This window comes from Acanthochromis polyacanthus, chromosome 1 (genome assembly GCF_021347895.1).
Source record: "Acanthochromis polyacanthus isolate Apoly-LR-REF ecotype Palm Island chromosome 1, KAUST_Apoly_ChrSc, whole genome shotgun sequence".
NCBI classification, from domain to species: Eukaryota; Metazoa; Chordata; class Actinopteri; family Pomacentridae; genus Acanthochromis; species Acanthochromis polyacanthus.
In genome coordinates, this window is record NC_067113.1 from 18,618,714 (window position 1) to 18,646,208 (window position 27,495).

The window sequence follows — 27,495 nt, forward strand, 5'->3', positions numbered from 1 at the left end:
TTATTTGACAGCATAGTTCAGTTTTGAGCACAGATTGAACTGTTTTGGGGTGAAAGTTTGGTTTTGCAAGAAGTCAGAGGTTTTGTGTTCACCGTTTAGGGAAAAGGAGAGCAGCTTTCCAGGAATGTGTCTTAGCAATTGAGAAAAACTAATTTGCCAAGATGATCCACAGCACTGATGGAAGTGTGAGACAGGCTGTAAGTGGTGATCTTTAGCGCGTTGGTTTGTCTTGTCTCGTTTTGTAGTGGTGGAACCAATGTCCGTAAGCCTCATGGACGAGAAAGGTGCAGAGGTTTTTTTTTGTTGTTGTTTTTGTGCTTTTCCGTTCCAGCTTGTATTAAGTGCTAAAACTACATGGTGAGCCTGTATCTCATATTTGCAAAATCTAGGATTGCCACCTTTCAGAAATGACAAAGGACGCCCACCATGGCTCCTCAGGACCACCACCACTCAAGGAGTGATATGTTGTATTTTGAAAAAGCATTTCAATACAGAATCCTGTAGAAATAATATAGGCTATTTAATAAATGGCTATTAAAAACTTCAAAGCATTTTAAAAAAGCAACTTAGACATTTATTGAGTCACTAAAATACTGTAGAGCCTACGGCCACATCAGCCTATATGTAATCCTATATACCTATATGTAATGAACTTTCCCTATCTAAAGAAAAACACTTAGAACTCTATGTTAAAATTACTAAATAAATATATGCTTACACACATAAATGTGTTAACACATTGTGCTAAAATAAGATTTAGAAAAAAGCGTTTGCAGAGAATTTATTTGTACAGTATTCCGAACTGAAATGCTTTTTCAAAATACAATACATCACTCCTTGGGTGGTGGTGGCCCTGAGGAACCATGGTGGGCGTCCTTTATTGTCATTTCTGTGGCAATCCTTGATTTTGCAAATGTGAGATACAGGCTCACAGTGCAGTTTTAGCACTTAATTACAACATGGTGGCATGGAAAAGCACAAAAAGCCTCTGCACTTTTCTCGTCCATGAGGCTTATGGACAGTATATTGACAATTTACTGTCAATTTAGTGCATACGAAAACAGATATATATTTATACTGGTATTACAAGATGTGCCAGTTCATTTGTTGGGCTTGTTTCCATCGAGTTTGTTTCTATTGTGAGATTTGTTACCAGTGGTGACAGATCCTTTAAATAGTGCAGAGGAAGAGATGCAGGCGCCTGCCCTGCAGACAATCTGCCTATGAAGTCCCATAATACATCACCCCGCCCTTGTGTTCTGAATATAAGGGCGGACCGACAGCACTGGAGGACCACCGTGTTTTGATCCTCTTTTAAAGGAGCAGCGCTACCAGAGGGGCTTCCTAGAAGTCGTCATGGCGGACTCCGGCTCAGACAACCTGACATCCCTTGCCAGGGCTCTGTCTCAACCAACACTGGACTTAATAGAAGCAAATGAAGTTTTCACCACACGAACTGTTCAGCGGCAGCCGTCTCGCAGGAGAAAGCTGTCGAGCTGCACCTCGATAGAAACCACCGACCCGGTGACTTCACCTAGGTCCGCAGAGGCGCGAGTTCTGGTCATCAACACCGGAGGAACCATCGGGATGACGCTTCATGATAACGGTAGCCGCGGCTAGCTGAGCCCTGTACTGTTACTTTACTGCCCTGAGCCTCAGCTGCAGTGGGGCAGGTAGCTAGCCAAACAGGTTGCTTGCTGCTAGCAGGCTGGGGGCTTGTTTGTCTCGTGTCTGTAAACACGAGGCTTGGGGTAAATCCTGCGTGACAGTCTCACGCACATGCATCCTAAAATAGTCCTGCAAACAGCTTAACTACGCAGCTAAAGGTGATAGCAGATAGTAGGCTAATTGAAACTACACTGGTGTACACATGGGCAAACTGCACGTCTTCTGAGTGTGAAGTGAAGCAGTATTATTAGTTGAAACTGCTTCTAAAGTGAACTAAAGTTAGCAATTCTATGAGGAAGGCAATGCTAAGTGCACGGTTGCCCCTCATGGTGCAGTTTGGGCAAAATCACAGACCCTCTCAATAAGTAACTAGATGTTGACATGAGGTATTGGGCAACTTCTGAGGCAAAATATTAAATCAGTGGTGCCACCAGAGTCAGACACAAGCTGAAACAAGACTCCGAAAGGAAGTTTTTTCCTGTCTGTTTCACATTCTTTGTTTAAGGTCATTTTGTCATTTCCCTTTACATTTACTCCCGTCCTGAGGCATCCCTGGTCTGACTTCTAAGATATGACTGAAACAAGCACATGGTGTTCTTTTCTGACTCAGTTAATTAGAAAAGAACCAACTATGCATTGAAAGTTTCCAGTGTATTCTTCTGGCGCCAGATTTTACACAACAGAGGAAGTTGGCACCCTCGTCCGACAGTGATCACATAAAGTGCACAGACTCTTTTTGACCAGTGACTATAGAAAGTCACCCAGAAATGCAGATTCAGATGACAAGAGAAAGATGAAAATAGGTTGTTGGCATGTCAAGCAGAACTGCAACCAGGCGCTTCAAGGTCCACAACTCCACCATTTGTCATCTAATTGCTCTGGACAACTCTTGCTCAAGTAGCATCAACAACCTTACTGACGCTATGTATTGCAGATGTGAAGTAATGCAAATAGTAGATGCTCTGACTTGTGGTTTCTGGTCTGTGAACCCAACTTTCATTTGTATTATAATGCATGTTTTGTTGTTTCACATCCATTCTGTTGTAGAGATACAGTTTGTTGGAACAACAAATCCTTATTCCCGTATGTTCTAAAGAATAGATAGGATTAATTAAATGCATATATAAATTATAATAAACATGCTGTAATCATATTTTTGTTCAGTTTAAATGTTCTCGTTACTATAGCTCATCTACATCTGGTTTAGCGATAGAAGCTGACATACAGTAATATTCCTAAATGTGGATCTGGAGTAGGGGTGAACACCTGCTATTTTTCTGACAGACATTGCATTTTGTTTTGCGATATATCTGAAGTCACACTTCAATTCACAGTTCACTGTGAAATAGATTTGAACCGTGAGATGGAGCATAGCCACAAAGCTACACAAGAAGGACAACATCAATTTGTAAAACCATTGACATGCTAGTCTAAACCTTGGGTCATACATGCTGCATAGTATAAATCCTAAATTGCAGCCTTTGTGATTTGCTAATTGCATTATTTGAAATTGTGATTTTTAAATTGATTAAATGTTCATCCCTACACCGAAGGTCCTTTAGCCTTAATATATGCACACATGCTTAGATACACTTACGGACTCCGTCACACTTATGTGTAGCCAGCAATGACTATGTCAGTCATTCATTCAGCCTCCTAAATGGATTTGCAGCACCTGCCACAATGCCATTTCTAACAAGCACCACTAGGGTTCAGTGTGAGACTGATGTTGTGGTGTTGACATGACGATAAATCCCTTGTGTTCTCCTTCTACTTAATAGCTGTAATCCTACAGAAAGCAAGCAATGAAAATCACAACCCCTGCCCCTCTTTTCTATTTTTGGAATCCACAGTTCTTGCCCCAAAAGCCAATGCTTTTGTGGAGGGCCTGCGTAAGCTGCCCATCCTCCATGATGAGGTGTATGCCCAGCAGACCGGCCTGTATGACTACTATGGAGAGAACACCCTGGTCCTGCCGTAAGTTTTACCCAGAAATCTTCTCACCCCTGTCAGCAAAGAGCTATAATGTTACTTAAAAAAAAAAAAAAAAATCTGTTTTGGACCTAATTTCTTTCACTATATGTGTAATGCTTTTACTTTAAGTCTATATTTTCTTTTCAATTTTAAAACAATTGTAGATGAATTTTCACGCAGAAAAAAACATTAACACAATTTTCACATGTTGCATGTTTTGAAGTGAAAGATTTGTCATCATCCAGTGTCGTCTTCATTTCCTGTACACTACATTTTTGTAATCTGTTTGACTTATAAGACCATCCGTCTTCATAATAAGATGAATGTGACACGTTATCTAATGCAAAGTTATTATCATTAAAAGTTAAATGAGAAGAGCTTCAAGACCGTAAATCCTAGTGTCGCTACAGTATATGCAGACCTTCTTCAAGAGACTGGCAGGGTATATATGTCAGATCTTTTTCCAAGATAAGTTCGCTGTTGGCTAAATCATATTTGAATTGATGAACGTTAGAATCCTAATTGTTTAAACCCAGGAGTGGTATTATTGCCCTCATAAAGTACAAGATACAATGGCTCTCTGACAAAGCAGAGACTGAATGGTACCTGCTCTCTTTCCTCCTAAGAATAGCAGTGGTTTTAACTGCCTCACACTGCTTTTGTCACTTTAACAGGAAACCAGCAGCCCATGCTGACCTGCTGTCTCTCTGGTCCTGTAGTACTGGTTGCATGTTCCTTCACTGTGTTTAGAGTGGTTTGATGTCTCCACTGTCCTTAACCCCAAATGTTACAGTTCCTGCCCGGAAATTCATGTTGATGTGGTCTTTGGCATTTAGAGAAAATATTGCCTGAAGTATTTCTGTCTCCTAGTCTCTGCTTGGTAATGTGTACTGTGTCACCAGTGAGCCAGCTGCTTTAATGTGAGACAGACATGTAGTCTAGCTGAGATAATCTCATGTGTCTTTGAGTGTTTAAAAAGCATGTTGTCGCCCTGCTAGTAGAAGCCAAGGATCGGCAACTATTTTGCATGTTTGCTAGTATGTTGTCTTAGGCGACGTTCACACTGCAGGCTAAAGTGAACCAAATCCGATTTTTTTTTTTTTTTTTTTTTTTTTGGGGCCCCTATGCGACCTGCATCTGATCTTTTCATGAAAGTCTAAACGACACAGATCCAATTTTTTTCAAATGCGACCCAGGCCACTTGGATATGTGGTCCTAATTCCGATAGGTATCGGATCTTTTGCCATGCTACTTCAGTCTGAACGGCCAGGTCACATTTATCTGACCTATACGTCATTGGTACACGACAAACATCACTATTCTGATGATGTTGTTCTGAGGCAATGCATTCCACTCCTCCACAAGTGCTACACGCAGTTCTGCCAGGTCACGTGGGGGTGGAGTACGAGCATCCATTCACTGCTTCAGCTGGTCCCAGATGTGCTCTATGGGGTTCAGGTCAGGGGACATTGCTGGCCATACCATATGAGGCACTCCGACTTCCTGAAGTCCAACTGTGACAATTGTGGCACCATGCGGTGGAACATTATTGTCCATGAACAGAAAGTTGGTGATGTGCCGATGGAATTGGGGGATGGTGATGGGTTCTATGATGTCTCTGAAGTAAGAACATGCAGTGCTGAGTCATCTACAATCACCAAATCTGTTTTGCGCTGACTGGTGATGCCAGCCCAGACTGTTGCACCTCTTCCACCAAAACGCTGGGGACTATGTTGACCTTGGCGTATCGCTCACCCTGCCTTCTCCAGCAATGATGACGACCATCATTTCTGTGCAAGGTGACCTGACACTCATCAGTGAACAGGACGGTAGACCACTGCTGCATTGTCCAGGTCACATGATCTTGTGCCCTCTGCAAACGGTCACGGCGGTGTCTTGGTGTCAGTGGAGTCACCTGCAATGGTCATCTGGCATTCAAGCCAATGCGGTGGAGTCGGTTGCAAATGGTTTGTCTGGAAACCCCAGTATCCCTCACTTCTCGTAAACAGGCCTGCAGTTGCGTAACAGTGTCTGAGTGCATAGGTCCTTAGGTGCTGATCATCATTGTGGTCCATCACTCGTGGGGCTCCACTCCTGGGTCTGTCACCAACACTCCCAGTAGTTCTGTGTCTTGCTGCAAGTCTGCTGATGACACTTTGAGACACACTAAGTTCACGAGCAGCATCTGACTGCTTGCTACCGACCTGAGGCGCTACGACCAGGTGGTGCTGCTTAAAGCTCGTGTCCGGAGTTTGAATCGCAGCGTCTCCCAAAACACTGTTGGTCCCACCCTCCCTCTGATTTCGCCCCTTTATTTGTGCATGCGCGCAGTACCGGAGAGGAGTGCCCGGAGTGCTGCAGCATCTCGCCTGTTTTGCTGTTTTCCACTCTTCTACATTTCGTACATTTAGTAAATGATAAAGGAATTGCGTTAGAATTCTGTATTGAGTCTAACTTGTCCTAATACCAAAATAACATGACTCTGCTAGGACGAACGAGTAAAGTTTCAATATGTGATTACACTCGTGTATCCCTCTCGATGACGTTGTTTGTCAAACTTAGTGCATTTACGCGTGTATATGTGTTACATTGTTTATTTATTTCTATCTAGAGTTCAGAATTGCATGACTCCTCTGACGAAGAGTATGTCCCAGACGCCCCAACATCTTCCTCCAGAGGTCGGGCATCTAAACGAAGCCGTCAGCTGGGCTATGGAGGCCGTGGTCGGGGAGTGACGCGAGCACCCCGAGCCAAAAAACGTCCCGCAGTCTCTTGGCCTGACAAGCCGTGGGATTGGTAACTTTTCTGGAAGTTGCTGATCCCTGATGCTCTCTCCTCCACAAGCAAAACAAATGTGCGCGCGGTTGCGTAGTGCGTAGCTCGCCCACCTCTGTATGGGCTTGCTTACTGTGCGGGTAACCGTTGATTGACAGCATGACAAAGCTGAAGCTCGAACTTGATTGGTCGGCAGTGACCGGCGCTTTTTGGAATAACATGGGGGTCTATGAGAGGAAGGCGGAGCTCAGGAATAAATTTTCATATCACGTCATACTAACATTATATTATAGTATCGAACTAGACTAACACATTTGAGCTTTGTTAAACAATGATGCATAAATTGAAAACAAACGGAAACTCCGGACACGAGCTTTAAGTGGCGTCATGTGTTCATGGCTGCTTGAATGATGAACCAGGAATGACTTATAATGTAAGCTTTTTATACCCCCAGAATGTTGAAATTGATGCCACATTGAAAAGGGTTGTCTTTTTGTATTTTTTTGGTATTAGCCCCAATATGTAAGGTGCACTGTACACAGTAAGATCATTACTTGGAAAACACAAAATGAGGTGTGTCTAGCACCCTAATACAATAGCCTCCCTATCCCCAAAATCACTGAAATGAAACAAACACCTTATGTGTGAAATCCACCGAGGATCTCACAATAATTCTAACTTATTGTGAGTAGTGTACTCCCTAATCTCCACAGCCTCTTCATGTGGGCTGCTGCTGCTGTTAAGGTGGGCTGAGCAGCGATGGAGTAGCATGTATAGCAAAGATAAGGTGTCTATGCACTACACAGTGGTAAACGTTAAATAAAAACATTTAAGTTGCAGCTGTGTGAGCCATTCATGATCTCTTTGTTCGGCCCAGAAGCTCCATGAAATTGTAATATTTGCTTCGTAAACATTTTTGACTAATATTCTATTGCATTTCTTATTTTCTAGGTGCTCAGGAAGTCCTAATATATGGAGATTCATGAGTTTATACAGTGTTCATATCAAGTGAAGCAGGCTCATACGCAGTTTTAATGCGCATACTGTTGATCATATGCAGTTGCTTAGCCTATGTCAAATACTTACTCCTGAAGAGGGAATTAGTTTATTGATTTATTGAAAAGCTTTATGTTGAAAGGCAATGCTGCAAGGCCGTTTTCGCCCCACCTCCCTCCTTCTTCACCCTCCATTGCACAGACACACACACACACACATACTTAATATTCGTAAGCTATGAGGCATCTTAGCATGGGTATGCTAATGTGTAGCTTTGCTGTATACCTTAGGGTAAACTGTCAGATAGATGAATAATTGGTGATTTGAATACTGTTTTCTTGTGGCTAAAAGATTATCAACAACATATGTTAGAGGGTCGAGTGTGGACTTAGGGCTAATTAGAAGAGTGTCTGTAGGACCCCTGGTTGGATGGACTGGGGCTCGCCTGCTCGTCCCCCTGCTGTTCCATTCAGCTCCTATCTCCATCTTATAGGGCTGCCCTATGGTAATGTGGGGGGTGTCCCACAATGTTTCTTTAAAAGGGAGATTAAAAAGAAAATCTTTCCATGGCTGTTTAGCCAGTCACGCTGCCTTCCGTGGTGAGTCGCAGGTGGGGCTCTGGGCCGCCCGAGTTAAACTCCACTTAAAGGCTGCATTAATGTTTATGCATTCAAGACACCCTCCCTGTTACCGTTGAGAAAGCACCAGCTTTCACCCAAACCTGAAACAAGGCACCATCATATTAGGTGAACCAATTTGTATCCCTCAGTTTTGTCTGTATTTACAATATATCATACACAGAACAGTATGGCTCTACTGTGGTACACAGAAAAGGCCCAATTTGAAGTGCTTTTCTGTCTAACCGTATGACTATGCCTCTCCCTTTTACGCTTGCAAAATTCTTTCTGTGTGTCTGAAACAGGTTTTGGCACCCTGCTGCAGAGACAGAAGGCCTAGCTAAATAGACTTTGCCACACTCCATAAAGTCAGCGTTTTTAGCATTCCCCCACTCTTCTTTGAGCTCTACTTCTCCACTGTAATCAGAACTTGATCCAACTTTGTTAGAGAAGCACAATGTAAACAAATAATCATTTGTCACAGTGAAAATTATAACCATTTGTTTAACTGTGTGTACTTGATGTACTTTGGAGTGAATGTCTGCACTTGAAATGACTAAAGCTACTGATTTACTGTGATGTGTTTGTTGTGTCACATTGAGCTTTTTTGCAAATATGATGGTTGAATTTGTGTGTACAGTGACTGAAACTCATCAACTGCTTTCTCTTGCAGACCAAGCAACGGAAACAGTAAGAGGATTCTCTACACCATCTTAGAATACAGCCCTTTGCTGGACTCTTCCAATATGACCACAGATGACTGGGGTAGAATTGGAAAGGATATTGAGGTACTTGCTGAAGGATTCGATTCATTGTTAAGTTTTTGATTTGCCTATTTTTTCCTATTTTTTAACGCGAGACATTTAATCATGCACTCCTCATATCGCTCCTCCAGGACAGCATATAACATGGTGGGGAAATAATAGCGTTGTAACCATGTTGCCATCCAAAATGATCCACATTATCTTCTTTTTTTTCACATGTGACCTCAGAAAAACTATGAAAACTATGATGGTTTTGTGATTCTCCACGGCACAGACACTATGGCTTACACAGCTTCTGCCTTGTCCTTCATGTGTGAACATTTGGGCAAACCGATCGTCCTCACAGGCTCCCAGGTAAGAGCTGCTGTCCTCAAGAGACAAAACAACAAATAAATGAATTACATCTGCAGAATTTTAAGTATTTGCTGCTTCCTTATGATGAGACGTTCTTTATCTTCAGGTGCCTATTTATGAGATGAGGAATGATGGCAGAGGCAACTTGCTAGGAGCGCTGCTAATTGCTGGCCAATTTGTCATTCCTGAGGTGAGTAGAAGGAGATAATGTCTAAATGATATCTTTGTACATGCCATTAAATTATTAGATATTTGTGCATGATTTATTAGCCCCAAAGAAGGAATGCTTAGAGCTGCTGTTTCTTTGATTGTGAGAGAGAAACCTCCTAAATGTGTGACTCTTAGTGATGACTTGGTGTTACTTTCTTGTCAAAGATCTCTAAATGTACTGATGAATTAAGGGAATCCTGTAAATAAACAGCGCATATATGTGTAATATTTCGAGACAATAGTGTTGTACAATAGGATATTGTATGAGTTCTTGCCCTAAATTATTAAGGCATTGGTGCCAAATATCTGTATTTTAATTACAACATGCAGGCACTCCAAATGGATTCTCTTGCCAGTTTAACTTGCATGACTACATGTGGTGGCACTAATCAAATGAATGAGGATAAAGTGAAGAAAAGTTATTTAACTTCCGGGGAAGAAGAAGAGACTCACCCCTGGGAAATGGACCAACCACACAGAAACAATAATTGGTCTTACATATGATTAAAATAGTGATAATGAATAAACACACCGGCACCACAATGCAGTGAATAAACACAAAATTCCTCCTTTTTGCCTTTTTTTTTTTTTTAGGTGTGTTTTGTCTTCAGTAACACATATTAATATGTATCGTAGATGATTATGTTAATGTCTTGATACATTGTTGTTCTTGTGGGCATAACATCGCGATGGCATTGTGAGTCGCTACAAATACAGGTGTGAGCACAGTTGGCATGCAAAAGGCAATAAACGGTCACTTAGCTGACTTGTCTGATGAGAAGAATTGTTTCGCAATGCTGAACGAATGCCAGAACAGGAAGAACACTTAACTGTCACAATTAGACCTATGTGGGACTGAAGTGCATTGTTGTGTCTCTTGCACTCCATTGGTTTTGCTGTGCTGAAGTTTAGCACTAAAAACAAACCAGTTATTGTTTTCACTGATTCTGTGGCAAGTTTTGATAGAACATCCCCATGTTACAGCCCACGTATCTTCCTCTGTATGCAGGTGTGCCTGTATTTCTACAACAAACTCTTCAGAGGGAATCGTGTGACCAAGGTGGACACTGGGAGTTACAATGCATTCTCTTCTCCTAACTTGGCTCCCCTGGCCACTGCTGAAGTAGACATTACAAGTAAGTCACAGGGGAGACGCCTCCATCTGTGTGTAGAAAATAAAGCACTTTTTTGGTCCAGGGAAATTTTAAATGTTTTTTTTGTTTGTTTGTTTTTTTAAATCGTCTTCTCCATCTTTCCTCTAGTCAGCTGGGATACAGTGTGGAGGGCGAACACGACAGCAAAGTTTCAAGTCAGCACTGAGCTGAACCGCAACGTGGGCCTGCTCCGGCTCTTCCCAGGAATCACCGCTTCTACTGTAAGTCTATCGAGGAAATATGTTACTCTGGTGGTACAACGTCTGACTTAGACCAGAGATGTTTTTTCTGCCACCAGAGGATACTTGAAGTCCTTAGTCTGAAGTAATTCCATTATTTAGACCTCATTATAAATCATAAACAAGTCACATTTAGTCAAATGATGACAGGGCTAAGTTTAAAAAAATATAGCAAGCATGATGATAAATCTTTTAGCCAAGAATTTCATTATGGCCTAGTTTTCCTTCTTGTCATATTAAAATGTACTTAAAGCTGTATGTTTGTCAAAGTTAACAGAGTGTTGTTTTGTCTAACTGCAATAAAATATAGTTAACTTTAATTGAATTGCACTATTACCCGTCTTCTGTTACTCCCCCGGTCATGTAAACTGCCGTCAAAGCTCAGGCTGGAGAAAGATGAGACAGAGTTATGGGCCATGTCCAATCACCCTGTAAAGAGGGAGGATTGGCATAGCTACTGTAACATTTAGCTGCACCTCCCCCTGCAGAGGCTGCTGGGAGAGTGACTTTACTGTCTCAATCTGCTCCCACTGCCCAACTCCGCTATCAAGGCTTTCTTACAGCCTTTAACTGCCTTTACGAGGCGCCGTTTTGATTAGGCACCAGGCTCTCGTGTGTCCACAGTCTCTGCTGCACGAGAGCCTCATTGGTAATCTGCGTCAGACCTTTCTTGTCAAACTGCTTATCGCATCAAAAAATACTGACTGAACCTAGCACTTTTAGTGTCACCTTCTTCTCACGTTTTATGGTAACTGCAGAGGACTTGCCAAGTGACTTTATGCTCGCTAACACCTTCAGATTAATTGCTCTCCTTCCTGCCATTTCAGTCATCTGCCATTCTAGTCATATGCCATGGCTAATGATGTGGTATAGGGCCTCCCAGTGCCAGCCAGCCAACCAGCGATTGAGATCCTGGTTGCAGAGATGGCACCAGATGGGCTTTTAGGAGAGTGGATGGTCTCACGCGTTGGAGTGAAAGGGGCTGCAGGAAAAATAACATGGAATACTAATTTCTCAATTTGATTCTCCACAGTTGAGCAGCCAGTTCAGTCGGTTGTAAATCTGGGGCGTTTATAATCCAAAAATCACATCTGTGCGCAGGTGAGGGCTTTCCTGCAGCCGCCCATGCAGGGTGTGGTCCTGGAGACGTACGGCAGTGGAAATGCCCCCGATAACCGTCCTGACCTGCTGGAAGAGTTGAAGAAGGCCACAGACTCTGGTGTCATCATCATCAACTGCACCCAGTGTCTCAGAGGAACCGTCTCCCCCTCCTATGCCACTGGCAAGGTAGTATATCAGGTTGTTAATTGTGACCTTGATCCATATGTTTAATTAGAGAGAATGAATCCGTTAAATTCCTGTAATTATAATTTTCAGGTGTTGATGGATGCAGGTCTGATAGCTGGTGGGGACATGACTCCAGAAGCCGCTCTGTCAAAGCTGTCCTACGTGTTGGCCAAGAAGGACCTTAAACTAGATGCTAAGAAAAAGGTTGGTGTCTTTATTCACGTGTTTTTTTTTTTTCTAAAGAGATGAAGGTTTTAGCGCCACAAAATATTCACAGAGGAAGCTGTAATGCAAAAATGTGTTGTTTGTGACTAGATGATGGCTCAGAACCTTCGAGGTGAAATGAACGCCGACTTGGCCGGAGCCAAACTGTGTCTGAGCGACAGCCGCTTCATCCAGGTCATTGCCAAGTCTCTGAGCATCAGCTGCAAGGAGGTGAGGACATCAGCACCTTTACACAGACCTCAGCACTGCAACCACCTATCACTTATTTGTATTATAGTGCACCAGTTCTTATCTTTATCAGATGACAAAGCATTTAGCTCACTACAAGTCCAGATTGTCACGATTAGACCCAAGCATATAATGTTTAGTCCAAATTGCAGTTTTTTTAAATTGTTGAAGTCTGTGTTTTCAGGAGCTGGAAGCCATCCGTGATGCTCTGACTCCCCCACTGACTTGTGCTGCTGCTAAGATCGGAGACATAGAGGCCTTAGAAGCTCTGAAAGAAATGGTAAGCCGCCCTCTGATCACCACACATACAGCAATTAATTAGCACCTGATTTTGATTATTATTATTATTTGTCTTGAATATAATAACCTTTTAATTCACACTGTCTGGGATTATTATGCTTTGTGATCTTTGTGTATTTTAATCAGGAACTATCCAGTAAGTGCAGAAGTACTGCATTACAAGTAAAAGGCCAGCATGAAAAAATCCTACTCAAGTCAAAGTACCTAAACTTTATCAGCAAAATGGAGATGAAGCATCAGAGTAGAAGCAGCGGTTTACTCCCTCTGACTAATGTATTACTGTGTATGACCTCATTAGATCATTAATGCTGAAACATCGGTGTGTCAGCAGCATGTTTCTGTTGTAGATAATAAATCCTGGAGGCTGTCAGATGATTAGTGAGACAGGAAAGATCAAAAAACTAAGTTCTTATACACAAATCTGAGGTCACATTTGGCAGAGCTGTTAAAAACTTTGAGATTCCTGTTAAATGTGACCTCATTTTGTTGTTGTTTTTAAAGTGTGTTCTGTTATCCATTGTGAAAAATCATTGTATCACACATAACTAGTAACTAAAGCTGTTGCAAAGATGTACTGAAGTGAAAATATACATTTGCATCAAAAGGAAAATGCTGTATGTTTAACATATTTTCCCATGACTGGCATAAACCTTCCAAACTGTACATGGTGTATTTTGGCGGACGCTCACAGCTTTGAACTAAACTTTTATGGCAGCAGAGCAGCATCTTATCTTCGTCATGTTTGGTTTGTAGGGTCAGTGTTCTCTAGTGAACCTGTACCACAACAACAGATTTCCAGGGTCACTATTCCCGTCATAGACACACATATCGTAGGAAACAGACAGGCTCGTAGCCAAACCAAACTGAGGGTCAGTAAGGTAAGGGTGTTGTTGCAGGACTCACATGCACCTGTTTGTATGTGGCTTGACTCGTATGCAACAGCTGGTTAAACAATTTAAGTCTGTATATTTTTGCACTAACATAAAAGCACATTTGTGAAATTTTAACACAGTTTCAGTTCAGTTAATGTTTATTTATCCCCAGCCTCTCTATAAAGGTTACAGAAATGTGTCTTTATTTGAGGAGAAGACTGGCAGTATTCAGGTTTTTTTTTCCCAACAAAAGACCAAAACCAGTAGCACGCCCATCAGTCTCAGTACTTTCTGACTCACCTGCCCTGTCTGTGACACTCTACTGAGGAAGACAGGGTGATAACAAAGGGTTTCAGTTTTTAAAAGACCAATTTCCTTAAATAGCCGGGCGCTATCGCTTCTTGAACAGAAGAAAGGAATATGTTCAGCCCCAGATTTGGCACATTAACGTGATGGACCCATTATAAACTGCAGTGCCCATGTTCTTCCTAATGAATGTCACCCAGTGCAATGCCTCATTGATGTGTTTTTAATAGTTTCTTGACAGTAATGGAGCTCTGTCAAACAGGCTTTAGCTACAAAGATCAAACTTGTTAGTAAGGTCAAAGCATTGTTAGATTTGGTCTTTTCATGAGGTTTGACGGCCACCAGTAAATTAGAGCGCTGATTTTCTCTTGTCACAGGGCAGTAACTTGTGTCTGGGGGACTATGATGGACGTACGCCGCTGCATATTGCTGCCTGTGAGGGCCATCTCAAACTGGTGCAGTATCTACTGAGTCATGGTGCTTCAGTCTATGCTAAAGATCGTTACGGAGACACACCCCTGTGCAACGCTGTTCGCTTCAAGTAAGACCTGCTTTATTTCACACACACTAAGAGCTGATGTGTTTGCTTTTATCTGGCTATGACAGTAATATCGACATTTATGTCAATAACATTTAAAATCCCCCTTCTGGGCCTTTAGCAACCATTGTTATTCCTCGACACCGTCTGAGAGTTTCCTGAAAATATGTTGTTAATAGCTGCTATAGAGGGGACTTCATTAAACGAGCTCCTGCAAAGTAAGGAATCTGGCTCTGCTTAAATGACAAAAAGGAAGCAGCGGCTGTCAGAGGGGGGTTGAAACCAGGGGAGCAGCTCGTAATGGAGTTTAGAGGCCAGACAATAATTATAAACTAATTAGGCTAATTGTCATCTAACAATTTAGTCAGTGTTTATTTTTACCAAAGCTGTTTTTTCAGTGTGTTTTTTTTTTTTTCTTTGCTCTAAACGTCTATCAGGGAATAGCCAAGCTTAATATTTCTGCGTTAGTGCCATGTGGAGCCTCAGGGTGAAAACGTTGTATGTGTCAGAGCTGCGCCAAATGGCTGTTGTCCTCTTTTTAACGGTTGGCACTGCAAGTGTGGACATGTTTCCTTTGTGGCAGTGAAGGGATGCACTGGAGCGCAAACACCTGTCGTCACACATCCTACAGTATGCTGCGCAGCTTGGGAAGCTGTGCCTTTCTTTAATGTATTCAATGAAACGACAGTAAGCACTCGAACTGTAGTTTTTGACTCGCTGTCGGGACGTCTGATGCACTTTGCTGCCAACATTGCACCTCAGCCTTATGCCCATATAAGGAGAAACGGGGAGCCGAGAGAAAGAGAGGTTAAAGAACAACTGTGGGGAGTGTCCTCTGAACCAGTCCTACCAGCTTGCTCCCAGTTTCACAGATTAAAGATACTAGCGTCTTAAATCTCTGCAGGAAATCTGTGTCTTTAATAGCTTCTTTGGCTGTACCCTCTAAACACTTACATGCCAAATTAAACTCCTACTTAATGATAGCCTTTTGCACAGTTCCACAGTTCTTGTGTATGATCGCTGCTGCCAGTGGTAAACAGTTTCAGGCCTTTTTTGTTTTACTGTTTATCTGCTGTCACTGTGAATGTCATTGTGGGTGACGCTTGTGTGGGCGGAAGATTGTGTGGGATGGAGGAACTTGTTCTGACTTGCCAAACGACAACTGCAGCCACCCTGACTCTATCAATGCATGTCGGAATTTAGAAGTTGAAAATCACAAACGAACATCACATCTGTTACTTACACGATTCGGGGGAGGATTTCAGTTGTAGGCTGCTTTTACCTGAGTGGTATGCTAATAGTGTTTATGTATTAAACATGCAGTATTATTGTTCTCTCTCTAACTTAGACACAAGGAAGTTGTGAAGCTGCTCAGAAAGACTGGAGCACACTTCTCTAGAGAAGAGTTGGAGGAAGCAGGGACCGAGCTGTGCAGGTGACACACACACACAAAGCATGCCTTCAAACAATTGTGCACATACAGTGGCAAATTTCACAGTTGCTCAGCCCTCCACGTTGACCTATCCTACATAGCTGACACAGGTACAACCAGTTGTCCCGCTGTTACTCAAACAGTAGGAATGCTCCCTGACAGCATAGCTTTGGATCTGTTTTGCATCTCCAGTGTCGGCAAGCGTACAACACACTGGCTGGCCCCTTTATTTAACTACCCGAGACACTCAACAGGTTTCGCCAAGAAGGTTCCGATTTACGGTTTCGTGAACACACCTTTTGTGAGGTGCGATAAGGATGGCTTGTGTCGCCATCGTCTGAGAATCTGAGCCCAAAAGCATTCATCCGTTTCATTGACGAATCTTCCCAGTCTCTTAAAATTTTGATTAATACTGATTTGCCTTATTAAGGCTGTCAATCCTTGTGTGTGTGTGTATTTCAGTCTGGCAGCCAGCGGCGACCTGGATGGTCTGAAAATCTGGAGCATTGCTGGAGCAGATCTGAATAAACCAGGATATGATGGACAGACAGCCATTCAAGTGGTGGGTTTAGGGACACATGCTCTGATTTAATAGCACTTTTAAATAAACAAAGTAAGACGTGTCACTCTTCACCTGTCACAGGCCCAGGCTGTCGGCAAAAAGGAAGTGGTGGCATTTTTAGTCCACCGTATGAGCAGTACACCCAAGGTAACCACTGCTTTCCATTTCGCTGCTTTATATCTTTCCCTTCTGCAACACCCCAGCAGCTTTAAAATAATATACATGGAACAGTGCTGTAATTATCATAATTAATAACACTCAATTGTCTTGTTCAATTTCAGACAGTGTTTGGTGAATTCAATGAGTATGATGATGATGATGATGAGGTAAATGAGATGAAGTGAATGTGTATTTCCCACACTGAGAATGAGATCCCTCTTAGCATGTCTGCTTTGGCTCCCTTCTTTTCTTTGTGTCTTGTGCTTACTATTCGTTCATCCTTTTATTTCATAAGCATGCCTTGCTCAGAGCAGTGGGTTGTGTGTCTCAGCATGAATTGGAGGAGAGGCAAAATAAAATACACTTTAGTGGTTGCGAAGCACGTAGACAAACATATTCACACCTACAAGCACTGTGGAGCTACCAATTCATCCAGGATTCAGAAAAAGAAAGCTCTGAGAAGATTTAAATTCCAAAATGAAAGGGTTCAATCTAGTTTAGTTTTCTCGGGAATATATTAGATTTTACATAAAAATGTACTGTACATAGTAAGAATTTTATAAGAGATTCCCAAAGGGCAAAAGCGAGGAATAGAAAATAATAATCTGTATATAGATGGATGGATACAGTGTGTACAGAAAGTATTCAGACCCCTTGAAATTTTTCACTCTGTCATTTCAGCCATTTGCCAAAATCAAAAAAGTTCATTTTATTTCTCATTAATGTACACTCAGCACCCATCTTGACAGAAAAAAAACAAATGTAGAAATTTTTGCAAATTTATTAAAAAGAAAAACGGAAATATCACATGGTCAGAAGTATTCAGACTCTTTGCAGCGACATTCATATTTAACTCACATGCTGTCCATTTCTTCTGATCCTCCTCGAGATGGTTCTGCTTCTTTATTGGAGTCCAGCTGTGTTTAATTAAACTGATTGGACTTGATTAGGAAAGGCACACACCTGTCTATATAAGACCTTACAGCTCACAGTGCATGTCAGAGCAAATGAGAATCATGAGGTGGAAGGAACTGCCCAAGGAGCTCAGAGACAGAATTGTGGCACAGATCTGGCCAAGGTTACAAAAGAATTTGTGCAGCACTCAAGGTTCCTCAGAGCACAGTGGCCTCCATAATCCTCAAAGGGAAGAAGTTTGGGACGACCACAACTCTTCCTAGACCTGGCCGTCCAGCCAAACTGAGCAATGGTGGGAGAAGAGCCTTGGTGAGAAAGGTAAAGAAGAACCCAAAGATCACTGTGGCTGAGCTCCAGAGATGCAGTCAGGAGATAGGAGAAAGTTCCACAAAGTCAACTATCACTGCAGCCCTCCACCAGTCGGGGCTTTATGGCAGAGTGGCCCGACGGAAACCTCTCCTCAGTGCAAGACACATGAAAGCCCGCATAGAGTTTGCCAAAAAACACATGAAGGACTCCCAGACTATGAGAAATAAGATTCTCTGGTCTGATGAGACCAAGATTGAACTTTTTGGTGTTAATTCTAAGCGGTATGTGTGGAGAAAAGCAGGCACTGCTCATCGCCTGCCCAATACAATCCCTACAGTGAAACGTGGTGGGAGCATCATGTTGTGGGGGTGTTTTTCAGCTGCAGGGACAGGACGACTGGTTGCAACTGAAGGAAGGATGAGTGCGACCAAGTACAGAGATATCCTGGAGGAAAACCTCTTCCAGAGTGCTCAGGACCTCAGACTGGGCCGAAGGTTCACCTTTCAACAGGACAATGACCCTAAGCACACAGCTAAAATAACAAAGGAGTGGCTTCAGAACAACTCTGTGACCGTTCTTGACTGGCCCAGCCAGAGCCCTGACCTGAACCCAATTGAGCATCTCTGGAGAGACCTCAAAATGACTGTCCACCAACGTTCACCATCCAACCTGACAGAACTGGAGAGGATCTGCAAGGAAGAATGGCAGAGGATCCCCAAATCCAGGTGTGAAAAACTTGTTGCATCATTCCCAAGAAGACTCATGGCTGTACTAGCTGAAAAGGGTGCTTCTACTCAATACTGAGCACAGGGTCTGAATACTTCTGACAATGTGATATTTCAGTTTTTCTTTTTTAATAAATTTGCAAAAATTTCTACATTTCTGTTTTTTCTGTCAAGATGTGGTGCTGAGTGTACATTAATGAGAAATAAAATGAACTTTTTTGATTTTGGTGAATGGCTGCAATGACAGAGTGAAAAATTTCAAGGGGTCTGAATACTTTCCGTACCCACTGTAGATAGACAGATTCTTTATTAATCCTGAGGGAAATTCAATTCATTGTTGTATTAAAATGGAGCTCACAGTAAAACCACTTAAAAGTTGATTTAAAAGCGTGTTGTGAGTGGACCTAGAATGATTAGTCAACTGGCAGAAAACTAGCGAGAAACAATCCTGATAATTGTTTATTGCCTTATATAATTATTCAAGCAAAACTGCTTATTATTCACAGATTCCAGCTTCTCTAAAGTGAGGATTTGCTGCTTTCTTTTGTTTTCTGGCATTTAAAAACTGTGGTTGTCAGATTGGAGTGGAAAAAAGCAGCTCTTTGAAGACTTCCCTTTGTGCTCAGGGAAACTGTGACAGGGAGGATTCACAGATTAAAACGATAACCCATTCTTTGAAAAAGAAGCAGCCAACAGATGCATTGATAAGGAAATCTTGCTTTGAGACGCAGCTTTTGCATTGGAATCGACGCTTCACATGACTCAGACTTGTCTTCCATCAAAGCTGCATCAGATAAGCCGATCACCTTTTGCATGCCTGTGAATCCTGAACCTGTGCACACTCTGCCAACCCGTGTGGGCGTCACTGTGCTTGTGTGTGACCAGTGTTGGTGAAAAGTTGCTGGAACACATGTGACCTCCCTGGGGCTCAATCTTAATCCTGTCTGTGTTTGTCACCGGGGCAGAGCGGAGTGGTCGAGTTCACGTCCACCCCAACAGGACCGTGAGCTGACGCTACCTCAACTGACAGGAACCATCCTCTGTGTCCATTTCCTCTGCAGCCGTCCTCTACAGACACCGTCCTGTTTGCTTTTGCACAGTTGCTTTTAGAATGTCTGTATATTGTTAAAAGCTGCTTCAGTCTCTCCCTCCAAAAAGATAAGCACACGTGTGTTTTGTTACTTCTTAATGCATGTGTGAGGAAACCTGTTACTGTGTTGAATGTTTTAATCACATGATTTGATTATCATGTATGAGCAGGACACTCTGTTAATGTGATGTTTAATCAGGGATTTCAGGGTGAACTTCATTTTCAGTAACTCAATACTGTAGCATTACTTGATAAAGTAGTGTTTTCTCTTCCTTTAGCAATACATTCATGATATGTGGAAGTACAGGGTGCATTCACAGATTGTATTTTTATGCTTATTTTTATAGAGCGATGCTGGAAAGCGTAAACCAATAAAAATAAGGTATTTTTATCACCTGGGATGTTCCCCAACTTTAGCACGTGTCCACTTTGGTCAGAGCGTACCTTCTGGTCCAGAAGCAAAGATTCTCATTTCCTTCTACTCCAACAGGTCTTTCAAAAACCCTCAGTTACCTTTGAGACTCATCCAGCCTGTTTGTTGTACTGATTGTCGAGCTGGAAGCGTCGCATATCTCTGACTTTGAAATGGAAAGGGGAAATCCAGACTATTGTGTGAGCCACTGAAAGGCCTAAAACTGACAGTTTCTGTTTGTGTGTTTTGAATGTCTTCTTATATTCTTTGCATTCACAAACAACTTGTGTTTTCATCATCTTTGTGTTAAAATAAATGGTGTTAAACACTCTTGTTTGTTTTAATTTATTTTTTTAAACCAATGCAGGGTAAAGTATCTCACCCTTTAACTGTATCACCATGTGTGATTGTGTGAGTGAAAATACATTTTAATTACTTGAAATCAGCTGCTGTTTCCAGTGCTGCTGTTGTCTCACTGTTGTATTCCCCCAAATAAGTGTGAGAAATGTGTTTCTTTTGTGGATAAAATAGCGGAAATAAATCTCTTGTTTCAAATGGATGTCTCCTGTGATTGTTACTATGTTGAATGAAACCCCTGAAGCTGCTGGTCGAAGACTCTGACGCAAATTCCAATTTCACATGGTTTTCTGTCTGAAGTTGCACTGCTGTCGGAGGTAATTTCTATTACAAGTTTCTTTATATTCTCTGCAGAAATGTGCTCTGAATAAAAACTGGATTATTAGCGGTTGCAGTAGGCCTTTAGTAGAAATTCTACATGAAACCCAAGCATGAAGCGTAGAAAACTGCCTTCAGTGTGAGCTTTTTGTGTCTGACTGTGACTTAAATCAGAGTATAATCAGAACTTAGACAAACTAAATGGGTAAAATGATTTAAAATCTCATCTGCACAGGTGACTTCTCAGCCTGAAGTTGCTGGTATTTGCTATCTTTGTCTCAAGGGTTGCTGCCCCGTCGTGCTCCTTGCTGGTGGAACCCAGCTCATCCGGTTGAACCAGCATGGGCCTCATTCCTGCCTGAATGAGAGACTTGTATAAACCTAACCCCAAAACGCTATATAAAGAGCTCGTAACTCTGCAGTCACACAGTCTGAGCAGGGATGACACCAGGAAACACCACCGCAAGGAAACAGATCACTTTCTCCAGGTAAGCCTATCGACACAGACCACTTCGACTGAAGCTGCCCGTTTGTTTTTGTGGATTGTGGATTTTTGTAGATTTCAGCTTCTGAAATCTGCTGTGATGCGTTTGCTTGTGCTTTTACCAACAGCTTGTCTCAGAATCTAATTCTAGCTCCTGTTTTCTTTTCACTAGTGTTGGAATCTACGGTTTAGAGGACGGACGTTGCTCAGAAGAAGTGTGTAGTCCCTCTGATTAAGTGGTTCTCAACAGTTCAACAGTTCTTTGACAAAATTGTGAAATGTTTAGGACCACTTGACCAGTCAGACAAATGCTGCTAACTGTGGAAAATACTGTTGAATGGCTCTTTGAAAAGGGAAACATCTCAGAAGGTCTGGCTTTTTTTCTCTCTCTCGCTCGCAATTTTGGAACAACTGTGTGACTTACTCAGCTTTTCTGCCTCCTTAATGTCTCTCCATGTCTCCTCTCTCATTGTGCCCCCTTGTGTTACAATCACAACTGCAGTGCAGGAGCTGTGGGGGGTTGTAAAAATCATCAGCGTTCAGTAATTTCATTCTGCTGGCACACGTACAAATTTTTAACAGCTCTGCTGCTGCAGTAACACCCGTCTTTCACTGCTTTACTGTTGCTGCTATTCAGAGGTACTGATTAAAACAAGTCAATAAAGAACCATTTGTCTCTGATGAGTCTGTGTGGGATGAAGGATCTGGAGTCTGCAGGGGCGGTCGCTGTCCAAAGTACTGAAAATTGCTGCAGTGGTGAATATGGTTCTCACGTCTTTTGTCATTTTTCATCTAATCTAGCAAAACAGAGAAACATTACAACCGGAAGGACATTATTATGATTATTATTAAAAAACCAGTGCTGCTAAATAATTACACATGTCTCATCTATTTCTGCTTTAACTTGGTTTAAGACACATTTCCTTGATTTTTCTTCTACATTACATTAATAAACTACTTATTAGTCCAAATCTGGACTCAATTAGGCTTAATCCATGCATGCCTTCAGTCAGTTAGACTGTAAATGCCTTCATTAAATTCTAAACACTCAGGTTTGCATTCAGATCTTTTATTTTCTGGACAAGTTTGATGGGAACCCCAGAACTAAAGACTCCCAATCTGACACAAGAGAATCCAAATGCTGCTTCCCAAGGAACAGGCTACTTTATATTGCATAAATCATTCATGAACGCACTGTGCACCATTTATTCCCCCTCTCCTTCTTAGACAGCCCCCTTTCTCCTTTCTCCTCTTTGATCTCCTCCATGCGCCGAGAACTATCAATATTTGCTAAACGTTTCTCACAGAGCCTGTCCGTGCACCGGGAGAAGCTGCAGAGGTCTCACAGGCAGGGATAAGACATAGGAGAGGCATTAATGAGATGCCCAGAGCGATTTCCCTGTACGTGCGCGAAGGGCAGCAGATGTAGCAGCACACGCAGTCCCAGGGGATCCCGTCCTCGGAATTTCATCAGCGGCTGAGAGAGACCCAGCCCAGACCAGCCCAGCCCAGACGTCCTCCAGCGGGGGAGAGCTGGGTGACAGACGTGGTAAATCATCTTTACTATGGATTGCAATTATCGCTCTACTGACAACCCTGACCTGCCCCCCGTGACACACACAAAAAAAGTGTGTGCGTAATCCGTGTGCGTAAAGGAGCGATGAGTTGCGAGGTGTTAGGGATCAAAAATAATTTATGCACCCCCCAGAATATTTATTATTTACCCCCCTCTGCTGAGCTGTCAGAGCACCATTGTTGCATGAGAGCGTCAATGTTGACCATCTCTGTGCTGCTGGAAAACACTAACTTTGGTTCTCTGTTCCAGTGACCTTGCAACTTTAGAGAAGTTTAGTGAAAGCAGCCTGATCACATATATTTATACTGCTACTGCAACCATGAATTAAAGCTGAGATTAAACTTTTTTTTTTTTTATCAGTGTGAGCCAAGTAGGAAGAATGGAATAATTAAAGCGGAAGTTCATCCTCAGCTGTTCAGTTGTTTCTTGTAGTTTTGAATAAAGCTGTTTAAGGTCTGATGAAAGTAATCTATGATGACACAGTGATGCAATCAGGGTTATTCCAACAAAAGGTTAGTGCTACAAATTGTGAGAACTTACCAGGCAGGTGAGGGCTAATAAAAGCTATTATCCTGTTGCATCATGGGAAATGTAGGATCAAGGGCAGTACAGGGACTAAAAGTCTGCCAATCTCAGCCTTTACAGCTTAGAATCTGACTATTAAAAGAGCAGTGCAGGGACATACCTTCAATTCTAAGAACAGTTTGAGTTGCCACAGTTAAAAACAGACTTCCAGCTATTAATTAGAAAACAAGCCCATGTTTTAGTCAAAGCTCCATGGGTGCTGCCACACTCTCTGAGGCTCCATGTGGATGACATCATCACTACAGTTTAGAAACTGGTTCAGATTCATGAATTAAAACTGAGCTGACAAAATACTTGGAGGATTCAGTTTCAAAATGAGTTTTCTCACTAAAAAAATACAAGCTAAGCCTTCTATGTACATGTTCTTTACTGCTTACTCAGCCCATAATGACTCCTGTGAAACCACCCAAAACCCTCATTCTCAATTTATCGGCTCACCAGCCTCAGCCTGCCTGAAAAGGTGAAGGCTATTCATTGAATATCGATTAGCAATCATGCGATCTTACTGAATTTCAGACATCAGATGCATTATTTAGCAGCAATAGCTCCAAACGTCTTAAATTATCAAGTTACTCAGAGGTCACCTATAACATCTATTCAGGGTTGATTATTTTAAAAACGCATTTTATTTTATTTGGTTTTGATATGGTCTGCAACAAAGTATATTAAAATCAATCAAAATCTGATCAGTTTCAGTTGAATAAAAAAAGCTGTCCCTGTTGATGATGGTCGTCGTTGTGAGTAAATAAGAAACCAAGTGTCTCATATGTGATTCTGCAGCAGCACAACAATCACAAGCATTATGCTGCATGCTGCAGGAACATTAAATAAAAGAAAGAAATAACATAGAAGCAGTGATGAGGTCATTACTGTGTGCACAGACACACTGTAAGTCCCTACATGAATAATCCAGGAATATTACAGGGAGTGTGTCGTTAGAGGTTATGGCCAGGATTGTCATCGTGTTTTACATCTTTGTACGGGGGATGACAACGACGCACCAGCAAATCGGGTGGGAGAGCAGGTCATCACTGTCTGTCAGGGAGCTGAGAGGGAGAGAGAGAGGGAGGATGGCTGAGTGAGAGGGGGGAGACAGAGAGAGAGAGAGAGAGAGAGAGAGAGAGGGAGAGAGAGAGGGGGAGAGAGAGAGAGAGAGAGAGGCTGGAGATCAGAGCGCAGCAGATGCACAAGGTGCTCCTTCAGACCTGCAGCAGCTCTCACAGACCACACATGACCAGCCTCAGGATGGCTCCAAAAGTATCTCAGTGGATATAAACCTTTCTGCAGAGCCTGCCGGGTGGATTGTACTGCTTTCTTCTCCAGCTGGAAATCTGAGAGGCTATTTTACGCACACGTGCGAGCGCTCATCGCGAATCACTGAATGTCCGGATTAAAAAACCTTGTGGATCTTTTCAGGGGGTACGAGGCACATGAATTAGATGGATCTACGAGTCAAATAGGCTTCCCTGGGAGTGGAATATTTTCTAGGCTACACTTGCAGCCCGCATGGCTTTACCAAACTCACCGGGGTCTCCCGGAGCTGGGAAGCCCAATCCCAGCGTGATAGACCTGGGGACAATCTTCGTTGACTCCGACATCATATTTGGGTTTACAAGTCACCTGCTGAAGAGAAAAACAAAGGTAAGAGTGTCCTCAAGAAAAGCAGGAGGCATGATCTCATCCTTGAATTCTGTTGGTGCGTAAAATAAGTGATGAACAGTGACGAGTCAGACAAATGATGAGAGTCTGACGGCTGCTGTCCTGTAGTCAGGATCGAGAACAGCACCTCGCAGCATCTTCTTCCATCCTTTGATTTCAAGCATCAGAAGCTGGCTTATTGAACACTTTTAAAACATTTTGCAGCGAATAAAAGTGTCTTAACTTTTATCCTCTTAAACTATTTCTACAGCTGATGGAAAAGCACTTCTTAGAGGCTTGACTGACATTAATGGATTAATTTAGAAACCAGCATCGGATTTAAATATAACTGTTCATGAAAGGTTTGTGGACTACAGGGACGTGTATATGGAGGGATTATTAATGCAATTCTTAATTTTATAACTAAACGTCTCTGATTATCCTGAGATAATCCATTTTCAGCCTCAGAAATTCTGTAGTCTACAACAGAAAATGTGCTTGACCCCATCCAAACGAGTTATGGGTTAATTGTTCAACCAGAAGACTCCAGACTGCATGGCTCCCTAAATAGAATACGTCATCTGAGGGCAACTAAAAAGACAAACGGTTTCAGAAGCGCATGTGGCCACTGTCGCTTACATCACCCGCATAAAATATTTAAAGTTTACCAATTAAATATTTAACCTCAGTGCGCACACGCCTCCGGTTCGAGTGATGCTGCTCCTCCTTTCTGACGGAGGATGGCGCCAGAGTAACACCGACGAGGCACAGTGCTGCGCCTGGAGGGAGAGGCAACAGTTGCTGGTGTGTCCTAAGACTAATCGTAGGAGAAAAAAAACTAAAAGGAAAATTATTATAAAAACGCATGATCTGATCTGTCTTGTCCATTATTGGCTGGGATAAGTGGATTGGAGCACTATTTTGGCACTTTTATGATTTTTCTGGAATGTGCGTAAAAAGAAGTTTTCCAAGAGACGTATCTGCTTTAACCCACTAATGCCCAGTTTACAATCATGTGTACTGCCAGATTTTAACCATGCTGCATGAATAAGAACCTTAAGTTTCCAAAGATAACATAAATCTGACTGTAAGTTAATAAAATTGTGCACAAATTGATGCATAAAGCACCTAAATGTTTCCGTTTGGTGAAGCTTTACAAATGTAAGCATCATATGGTTGTACTAAAGGGCTGAAGCAAGCTGATAGGGTGATTTATGTGATGATATCAAACTGCACAAAATAAGATGCCTTAAATGAGTGTGAAAATAAGGGGGAACTATCTTATCTAGCTGGACAGGAAGACTAATGTGTCATTGTTCACCACATACACAATTCAGAGTGTTTCATCTCACAGAAACAGCTCGGAGCACTTTACTAGTCCCCCTCACTCTGTTCAGGAAAGTTTCTTTAGCCCTCCCATTCCAGGAGTGTTACCGCCTCCTGCGCACCGCTCAGCACCCTCCTGTACCAAAACTCCTCCGCAACTTCTAAACTTCTTGGACACACTCACTCGTTGCCTTCTCACCAACTACTGGTCCTGTGCGGTGTGACAGATGACCGGTAATCTTGAGTGCAGCTCATGGCTCTGCCGCGCGTTTTTCTCTGGCAAAACCTTTGAGTTTTACGAAGTCTGAAGGTGTAACTTTGATCCGGGAGAATGAGCTCTTTTGGGGGCAGCTCAGCTTCTGATGGAGGGGACCCTAACAACCGCATGTTCACTGTAAGTCCCTCGCTGGTTAAGTGTTAGAAAATGGTGTTTTGCTTTTACTCATGCAGGTGGTGCCGTTTCAGTTTTACGCGTAAAGACGCATAATCTGCATCTCTTTATTGCGCATTTGGACAGGTGTTCTGTATTCTGATTGCCAAGGTGCAAATGATTAGGTGCAACAGTTTCAGTATCACTTTTGCGCACATTTGAATCGCGAAATGCTCCTTTTCTTGCAAGCAAAATGTTAACCAAACTTTCCTTCCCTCGTGCTGAAGGTGGAGGGATGTCCGAGTGGAGAGTCTCCGGCAACCCCCAGGAAAAGACTTCACTCTGCGGAGGAGGCGCGATGCAGCAGCCGGCCTCCTCCTGAGGGCGCCGGGTCCGTTTCCATCTCCGAGTCGGAGGAGAAGGGAGGCTTTTGCCAACAATGCCAGAAGAAAGTCTCCGAGTTGAAGAAGCAGGCCCTGGCTCTGGCTGACCAGAACTCACTGAAGGTTGGTGTCTCCTTTCTTAGACTCTTTTAGTTCAGCATTCCAACCTAGTTTGCTTTTACTGTCACCTTAAAGTTTGGAAACTATGCCACCTAAGTTACTATTTTACAGTATTTCTTGTAAAATCGTCACATTGCTCCCAAAAAGTCAACAAGTGAGCAAGTTATAGTCACTATTGTGAGCACAGAGTGGTAATAAAAACTCCCCCTGTGAGCTGCTGCAGCATT

At 42.5% G+C, this 27,495-nt stretch overlaps 2 protein-coding genes across 4 annotated transcripts in view; both read left to right on the forward strand.

Annotated features, from left to right (window-relative positions):
- The first annotated feature begins 1,190 nt into the window (after window positions 1–1,190).
- Window positions 1,191–20,666, forward strand: aspg (asparaginase homolog (S. cerevisiae)). Of its 2 annotated transcripts, XM_022189372.2 has the most exons (17): window positions 1,192–1,606; window positions 3,522–3,645; window positions 8,704–8,818; window positions 9,023–9,148; window positions 9,255–9,338; window positions 10,368–10,494; window positions 10,621–10,733; window positions 11,853–12,038; window positions 12,129–12,242; window positions 12,354–12,473; window positions 12,676–12,771; window positions 14,347–14,510; window positions 15,856–15,942; window positions 16,402–16,501; window positions 16,583–16,648; window positions 16,783–16,827; window positions 19,575–20,666. In XM_022189372.2, the coding sequence occupies exons 1-17, from the start codon at window positions 1,357–1,359 to the stop codon at window positions 19,614–19,616; spliced, it is 1,959 nt and encodes a 652-aa protein (XP_022045064.1). In that variant the 5' UTR covers window positions 1,192–1,356; the 3' UTR covers window positions 19,617–20,666. The 2 variants fall into 2 exon arrangements, with proteins under 2 accessions (XP_022045065.1, XP_022045064.1); XM_022189373.2 differs by lacking the exon at window positions 16,783–16,827 and having other exon boundaries at window positions 1,191–1,606.
- A 3,943-nt stretch (window positions 20,667–24,609) lies between these two features.
- Window positions 24,610–27,495, forward strand: part of kif26ab (kinesin family member 26Ab) — a 72,941-nt gene continuing 70,055 nt past the window's right edge. Inside the window, exons 1-2 of one of the 2 annotated variants that reach the window (XM_051950362.1) lie at window positions 24,610–25,072; window positions 27,053–27,271. In XM_051950362.1, coding sequence (XP_051806322.1) covers window positions 24,938–25,072; window positions 27,053–27,271 — 354 coding nt within the window. In that variant the 5' untranslated portion in view covers window positions 24,610–24,937. Of the gene's footprint in view, window positions 25,073–26,553; window positions 26,790–27,052; window positions 27,272–27,495 lie in introns of those variants that run through there. The other variant, XM_022189369.2, reaches the window with a different exon arrangement.

Coding starts and splice junctions, on each gene's coding strand:
- aspg (XM_022189372.2), top strand. CDS start 1,357: ATGGCGGACTCCGGCTCAGACAACCTGACATCCCTTGCCAGGGCTCTG. Junction 9,339..10,367: donor GCCAATTTGTCATTCCTGAG/GTGAGTAGAAGG, acceptor CTCTGTATGCAG/GTGTGCCTGTATTTCTACAA. Junction 16,828..19,574: donor ATGATGATGATGATGATGAG/GTAAATGAGATG, acceptor TCACCGGGGCAG/AGCGGAGTGGTCGAGTTCAC.